This window comes from Cervus canadensis, chromosome 25 (genome assembly GCF_019320065.1).
Source record: "Cervus canadensis isolate Bull #8, Minnesota chromosome 25, ASM1932006v1, whole genome shotgun sequence".
Lineage (NCBI taxonomy): Eukaryota > Metazoa > Chordata > Mammalia > Artiodactyla > Cervidae > Cervus > Cervus canadensis.
The window spans coordinates 9,101,594-9,109,948 of NC_057410.1; the positions used below are offsets into that span (position 1 = coordinate 9,101,594).

General features: G+C 42.9%; 1 protein-coding gene across 5 annotated transcripts in view; it reads left to right on the forward strand.

Moving 5' to 3' along the window:
- MSRB3 (methionine sulfoxide reductase B3) overlaps positions 1 to 3,640 on the forward strand; it is a 169,744-nt gene extending 166,104 nt beyond the window's left edge. For all 5 annotated transcript variants that reach the window (XM_043447417.1, XM_043447420.1, XM_043447418.1 and 2 more), the window contains one exon: positions 419 to 3,640. In XM_043447417.1, the coding sequence (XP_043303352.1) occupies positions 419 to 583 (165 nt within the window). In that variant the 3' untranslated portion in view covers positions 584 to 3,640. The remainder of the gene's footprint in view (positions 1 to 418) is intronic.
- Positions 3,641 to 8,355: the final 4,715 nt, after the last annotated feature.

Below are 8,355 nucleotides of genomic sequence, written 5' to 3' on the forward strand. Positions count from 1 at the left end.
TATCTGAAACCCACCCATCCAAAGCCAAAAGCAATGCCGGGGCGGGGGTGGGGCGGTGGGAGGGGACGGAGATTTTATTCTGCCGTGTTTCTTACAAGGGGAGATCAAGGGTCAATTCAATTCATGAAATTACCGCAGTCATTTTTCAGCTGGCTGAGAGGCTTCACAGATCAAAAAATACAGTGGCTCTTAAATGACTTCTGATATGCACAATTCTAGCGTTTTTTATTCTCAGCATGTGGTGCAAGGCCTGCCAGAAACCATCTTTGTAGCTATTGACAGGCAGATTAGAAATCAGCCACGATGGTTTCCATCATTTCTCTCCAGGCCGGTCATCCATTTAAATCGCTGCCTGTGAGCTCCCCTCAAAGCCTGCTTTGTACACGCTGGTGACCTACAGTTTGTTCTTCTCTTGCAGTGCGGTGCTCACCTCGGGCACATTTTCGACGACGGACCTCGTCCAACCGGCAAAAGATACTGCATCAACTCGGCATCCTTGTCTTTCACCCCTGCAGAGAGCAGTGGCGCCCAGGGGGTCAGCGCGGGGGGCAGCCCAGCCCCCGGTGACAAGACGGAGCTGTAGAGAAGCGGCCGGAAGCGGCGACAGAAGAAACAAGTGTGCTTAATGCACAGCTTATTAAAGCGAATCCCATAGCGTTTATCTCAGATCTATTTTTTCAAAACTAGAAGGGCAGTTTTATGCTATTGATATTTTTCTTCTTGCTTAAACAGAGGCCCTGGCCATCTATACATCTTGCTGTTGACTAGATGGGGAACCGCAGATCTTGAGTGAACTCAGAGATAGCTTCGTGAAACTTCTTTACAAGCCACTTACGTAGCATTTGGCATTATTTTCTTTGCCCACATAGCTTCCTTTGCTTTCTTTTATTCCTCCCCACCCCCTGCTTGCTTAAGAGGCAGAAGGTGCTTGGTCTTCAGACAAGAAAATCAAGGTCTGCTCTGCAAAGCAGAGACCAGGGCTGAGGGATGGTGGGGATGTTGAGACCTGCAAGACACATGGCCTGGAGGCTTTGTGCAGATCCACCTAAGATAAGGATGGAGTGATGTCTTCTGAGACTTCTCAGCTTTGTGGAAAGTTTGAGCTAAGGTCGTTTATTCTCACTAAAAGGGTGTGAAGGTCTAAAGTCTTTCCTTATGTTAAATTGTTGCCAGATCTGAGGGGGCGCCCTGAGTGTTGTGGCAGAGAAGTAAACATTACCTCATGGTTAGGCCTTTATTTTTATTTTTTCCTTGAAAACATCAGACTGTAAGATAACTGTAAAATGTTGAACCCCATTTTGTCCAAAGTTCACAAAAGAAGAATGCCTGCCATTGCCTTTTGTAAGTCTGTCTCTCCACACCTAATACCAGCTGCAGCTGGAAGGGCACTTTGGTGACTTCCCCATGTAAAATAAAATATTGGGAACAACACACTTCATTAAGGCAACAGAATAAGAGAGAAAGCAGAGAAGGCTGAAGAGGAAGCCTGGGGGTTAGATGTCCAGAGCCCTGCAGAAGAGCTGACCACAAGTCCCCAGCAGAGCCCGGGGTGGGGTGGGGGGACCTAGTACACTGGGCCAGGTGACCTCCTGGAGGATGTTGGGGCTTAAAATAGAAACAGCCAGGAGCTCACGTCCCACCCTTGACACCAATCTGCTGTGGGACGAGGGACAAGCTGTCTGTTCAGCCTCTGCATGCCTATTCTTTATGTATAAATGCGGACTTAGAATATTTGTAAAATAATTGACACTCTCAGGGGAAAATTACTGTATTGCTCTACAATTAAGATCAGTGTTGTAGAATTAAACTGATCTGGTTCTAATTGCCGCAAAGGCCGAAGCCCAGGCATTTGAAATGGAAAGAAGCAGAGAGGGGGCTGACTTAGCTGATTGGTATGGAAACAGTTGGGCCAAGAGCCAGAAAATTTTCTTTGTAGCAAGATGGCTGGTTTTACTCTAAGAAGCTTGGCTCGGCTCGGTGGCTGTATAACATTTAGTCTGGTGGGATGGATGTCATTGAGCACAGTAAGGTTTTTATGGCCCTGAGCGATGGGGATACGCATTGGTATTGCCGCCAGGTGTGAAGATAACAGTGTATGACTGATATATATTGTGTTTGTAGCCTTGAGTGCTAAGCCCAAAATGTAGCTTTTAAAAAAAATAATATTCTGTAAATTTTTTGAAAGCTTATGAAAACTGACGTCTTTCTTTATCAGCCCCAAGACCAAAAATAAGAAAGAGAAACACGTGACAATCTTAAAGAAACAATGAGGAACTAAAACAAAAAGTTGTGGTCAATCCAGGTGTCAGGGCGGTCATGTCCACATCCTTCTGTGTCTCTCCACACACCACCTGGTGAGGCCCTGACCTCCGGGTGACCTTCACTGGCACGTGGGCCGCACCTTTGCCATTCCAGGTTCATTGTGCTCCTCCTCCCTCGGCTCCCAGACATGGCACCTCAGGTCCTGGGGTCACTCTGGAGTTCACAGGTTTCACTCCCCTGAGACATTGAATTTAAAACCCGTGAAGCCTCAGTGTCCAGACTATCCTAGAAGTCTTTTCTGACCTCACAGAAAGAGTCCCAGCATTTCCCAGCAACCCAAGGATCCCTAAAGAAACAGGTCTCCCAGGACATGTCCTTCCCTCGTGTGGTCCATCCTTCAGAGGCTCACACAGCACTTCTTGAATGGCTCCTGCCTCACGTGGTGGCCTGCCCTGGGGTCTGCCGGACACAAGCCCCAGGGCCGGGGTAGACAAGGAAGATAAACGAGGGGCTTCTCCCTCTCCACAGAGACTCTGGATTTTCATTGCTCCTCCAGTTTTATTGTAGGGCTTAAGATTCCCCTCAAAAAGCTCGTCTTCTAGTGCTTGGTCTTTGTTTCAAGAAAAGCCAGTTTTCTTCTACCACATTTTCCAGCATCAACTTTAAGAAAAATGCAACCTCCATCGTGAAAAGAGAGTGGGGTGTATGCATGTGGTTTAATTTCAGGTTGCTTTTGAGTTTAAGTGGTATCGAATTTCAGTATATTTCTGTCTTATGTTAAAGAAATATATTACTAAAATGTAAGTGAGCAATAATGTCAGCTGTCGAGCACTAGATTTATTTTTGCAGGATATGGAGTGCAATGAACTGAGTCAATATGGTGAGGTGTATGTGATCTGGGGGAGTTATACCATTTAACGTAGGAAATGCACAGGACTTCCCCTCCCTGCACTCAGGCCCTCCCTATACCATTAGGAGACGCAGGTTTCTTTGCCGATGTGTAAAAATGTTATGTCCGTACACTTAGGTAGAATGGATCTGAAGAAGGCAGCAATTCATGTTATACTAGGGGACATTTCTATGTGTTCAAACTTTTCACTTTATAGATAAATTTAAACTCAATGCAAATGACATAGCAACTTGAAAGTCTCCATGTTCATCGAATTGAACATGCCTTGCTTTAAAATACGGAGTATGATGAAAGGGATTAGCGTTTTTTCTGAAAGTCAAATACTACTTTTGCCTTAGACAGCTTTGTAATAATATTTCTCTAAGCGATTCAAAACTTTTGAAAAATGACATGAAATTTTCATTAAAGACTGTTTTCCTATGTTTATTGTATATGGAAATTATTCAATAAAATTTCTTTATAAAAATGTTTTCTTCTCTCTCTGATTCCTAAAGACTTCTCTTCTTTTTTATCACAGATGCATAGACCATCCATTGGAGCTTGCTGCAAGCTGTTCTGTTTACCTCTTTACCCAGCTGATGTGTCTCTTTGTAGAGAGGGCCTTTATCTGGTGTGACCTTCATAAGCGGGGCCCTGAGAGTAGGGTCTAGGCCACTCTCCAGACCTCAGGCCCCAAGAGAGGCCTCCTGCGATCCGAAAGGTTGGAGAGAAGGGAAATATTTACAGGATTATTCTGCCTTCACCTCACCTCCGCAGAATCTTCAGCAGCTTGCAAGTATTTTTGTGCTTAAGACGTGGACTCTGGCAAGTTGCATCACGATAACTCTATAGCTGAAAATGCAGGAGTGATACCATGTCGATGGCTGGGCTGCTGGTAAAGAAATTTGACAGGAGACTTACACGGTCGTCAAGGACTGGTTTCCAGGGAGATGTGTTAGGGGTATTTCCCCACTGCTCACAGATGATTCGCCTTTAAATATCTCTTAACAGAAGAGTTTTAATATAGTATTATTTGTTATTAAAATTTTTTAGTTGAATGTTTTGGTTCGTTGTGTTGATTCATTCATTTGGAGAGGAGAATTGAGGTGATGGGGATTTTTGTTTTTCAGCCAATTCTTTGAGAGTCATACTCCTGGGATCCTAAACTTCACAGGCCAGCAATTTCATGTGGTGTACCTGAGAACAGCGCTTCTCAGAGTGTGTCCCCAGATGACAGCATCAGCATCACCTGGGAACTTGCTACAAATCTGAGTTTTCAGGCCTTCTCCCATGCTCACTGCATCAGAAATTCTGGGGAAGGGCCTTATCAATCTATGCGTTAGCAGCTGTCCTTATTATTCTGGAGTTTGTTCAAGTCTGAGAACCACTGCCTTGGAACTTCCCATGAAAAAAACATCATTTAGCATTAATTCTAAAGGCATTTATACCTGACCCTCCAAAATGGCTTATCTTGTCATCACTGGTTGTCTCTCTGTAGAAGTGGGTCAAACGGTTTTCCCAAAACTTCATGTCTTTCTGCTATTCCTGTTCATCGCTCGTTTGTCTTGTTCTGGAAGGCTAACTGGTTCTCAGCAATCATCACCACCTTAGCTCTTGTTCACACGTCTGAGTTAACCCTAGATTGCCTGGTGGCGCTCGCCACTACCTCTTTAGAACATGGCAGGGTTCATCTCAGCAGTTCCAAGAACTAGAGGACAGATGTCACTGCATAAATTTACATAATGACCATTCCCATTTCTCTCATCATCACTTTTTTAATCCATTAGAGGAGATTTTTACAAAAGGGCCACATGCCCAAATCGTGACTCGTTTTTATCAGAAATCTGCTGCTGTTACCCAGATCTTAACAATGAAATGACTTCTAGAAGATGCTGGTATTAAAAAAATATATATCTTGGGACAGGCTTACAAGCATCCTGTAATGACTTCTTACCAGTGTTTATTGTTTGTTACATAACTGATAGAAATTTAACCGTTTTAATGTGAGACCTGAAGAAATGCCATAAAAGAAAAGTCTGGAAAGAACTCTTCCTATCCACTATCTCCCAGAGGCTAGCCTTGTCCTGGACCAACCTGGAAAGGGATTGGCCAAAGGTAATTATAGGTTCTAAACCAACCTACTCTATAAATTCATCATGCAAGTAAGGGGCTTTTATGGAACCATGATAGAATAAGGAGATTGGAGATTTAGGAACCAAATCAGATCCTCAGGCCTACCTGAGACTTACCCTAATTTTTAGATTGGTAATGGAATCACACCCTTGTCAAATTCTGGATGCTAGAGAACCTCATTTTTATTTCAAGGTTTGCAATTCCCCTCCCTCCAGGATTACCACCACCAGCATTCCCAGCAAACACACACTCACCCTAATCATCCAGGCTTGTTAGGGACCAGACAGATTTTCAGGAGTGAATAGCAGGACAAGTCAGTAATTTTTAAGTACTTACCTCAGCACTGTTCCGACAAGGTAAGGGAGTAGAAAGGTGTCAAAATAACTAGAAAGCAAAGTAAGAGAATGTTGCGAAGGCAGGCCTATCAGTGATAATCCGATCGGCTGGAAAAGCCTAGAGTCACTCACCTGGGCCCCAGTAAGTTTCCCACAGACATCTCCCTTTTCCAAACCTGGCCAGAACCTTGTGGTTCTTATTACGGTTACAAGACGCCCTCAGCAATAACTGCCTGGAAACTTTGAAGCAAAAAGTGTATTATTTATGAGCCCTGGAGAATACCAGGCATGCCCTGGGACACACAGTGGAGTTGTAGGTAGAGAAAGAATGCGTGAGCACAGCTTTTATATTGGATTGAGGGTGGAACCCTAGGCCTTCATGGGCTCACTCTTTACTGATGAGTTTAAAATGTAAGAGCTAGAATTTAAAGCATGGGAAAAAAAGAAAAACAGTGGCCCAAGTGGCCAGTTATCGGAATCAATCAGGATCTCTAGGGCAAAGGAGCCTGGGTTTGGGCAAGAGGAGGGGGATGATGGAAGGGGTGGGGAGGGAGAGTTCCCCGGTCCTGGCTCTTCAGTCATATGCCTGGCAAAATGTTTATTCAACCCAGCCCTCTTTGAAGTGGATGCCTTGGCAATGGAAGCTTAAATCAGACATTTACGTTGCAAAAGAAAAGCCAACAGTCGGGGCTTATATTACAATCTACCCAGTGATTCCAGGCATTGTAGTCAACGGCAAGGACATTAAAGGCCTAGGTAGCTGATATGCTAAAAGTCAGGTGTAGGGCATGTTGTAAATAGAAATTGCTCATATAAATTGGATTATAGTAGCAAATACTATAATAATTATACAGGCAGTACTGTGAAATCCTGTAGGCACCTGTTGCCCTAAACTTGAAAAGTCCAGTCCTGAAAATAGATCAGGGATCTCAGGAGCCCTGGAAATCTGTTCATAGATTTGGTAAGATTGTGGAATATTTTAACACCTTGGGCCATCTGGTGTAAAAAAGTTTGAGCCTGCCCTGAGTTGGTGAAAGTGAAAGTCGCTCAGACACGTCTGACTCTTTACAATCCTATGGACTATAGTCCCTGGAATTCTCCAGGCCAGAATACTGGATTGGGTAGCCTAGCCCTTCCTTCTCCAGCAGATCTTCCCGACCCAGGAATTGAACTGGGGTCTCCTGCATTGTAGGTGGATTCTTTACCAACTGAGCTATGAGGGAAGCCCTGAGTTGGTAGGTTGCTCCATATCTCATTGAATCAGTTCTCTGAGTCCTGAGAATAGGTCAGGCTCCTCTGTCCATAGAATCTTCCAGGTAAGAATACTGGAGTGGGTAGCCATTCCCTTCTCCGGGGGATCTTTTCAACCTAAGGATCGAATCCAGATCTCCTGCATTGCAGGCAAATTCTTTACCACATGAGCCACCAGGGAAGCCCCTCTAAAAGCATACATTATCTCATAGAACAATTTTTCAATGTGGTGAAAGCCAAGTTTACTAAGAGACTCAAATACCTTTGGTTCCACTGTAGTAAGAAGTTAAAAATAGGTAAACCTTAGACTTGGTTAGTGATTAACATTGTTTCAGTGTTTTCTCTTATTTGGAAATGATCAAGACATTCAATGAATTCCCATCATTTAGTTTAACTTAGCAAAACTCCGAAGTTTCAAGTTACCAAAGAGATTTGGGAAGTTATTTTCAAGTGGAAATTCCATAAGACATGATTATTGCTAAAAAGTTGACCTACATTTTTATTTCAATTACATACATCTAAATTATTTTCTCCCAACAATGGTGTTTAGACTATTAAGGAACTTTCATGAGACAGATGGCCATTATACCCAGCTATGTTTCTTGCTGACAAATTTTGTAAGCATTGACATAAATTTGTTTGAATGGTAAACCCTGGTAGGACAAAAGTTATTTATCCAAATTATATTTAATGCTGATAATTCTAAAGATAAACCCATTTTAATTAGAGCAAATTTAATCTAGAATTATTTATCAAAGATTACTCCAGATCATGTGAATTTGAAAAACATTTTGGTTAGTTTCTGCATTACTGAGTTTTAGGAATACTCAATTCCTAAGTGCCTATTAAATTTAAGCCAATTAAGTGGAGCTGTTTTACAAATTATGGGCTTCCCAGGTGGCACAGTGGTAAAGAATCCGCCTGTCAGAGCAGGGGACACAGGAGACATGCGTGGGTTTGATCCCTTGGTGGGGTAGATCCCCTGGAGGAGGAAATGGCAACCCACTCGAGTATTCCTGCCTGCAGAATCCCATGGACAGAGGAGCCTGGTGGGCTGAGTCCAAAGAGTCTCAAAGAGCTGGACATGACTGAGCACACATGCACACATACACACACTTTTATAAATTAATTTTGGCAATGTCATCTGCAGGTAGAAAGAGAAAAAAATCATATAAACATAACATACATCTGTAGACATACATAAACACACAGACAGATACAGAGACCCTGTAACTTCTGTTCCAAGATTTTAGCCATGAATCAGGTACAAAAACATAAAACTCGCTAGTTCATAAATAATAGTTGAATCCAAATTGGCAGAACAATTTAAGGTTACCTGCTTCAATGGCTAAAGTTTTTACTAATATTTGTGGAAAAGATTTTTAAGATTTATATTTGTCCTTGACAAGTAATCTTGAGGCTGTGGACTAGGTTTGGGACAGAGAGCTCTTATAGCATTTTGTGTTTTAAAAGGCTGATTACTCC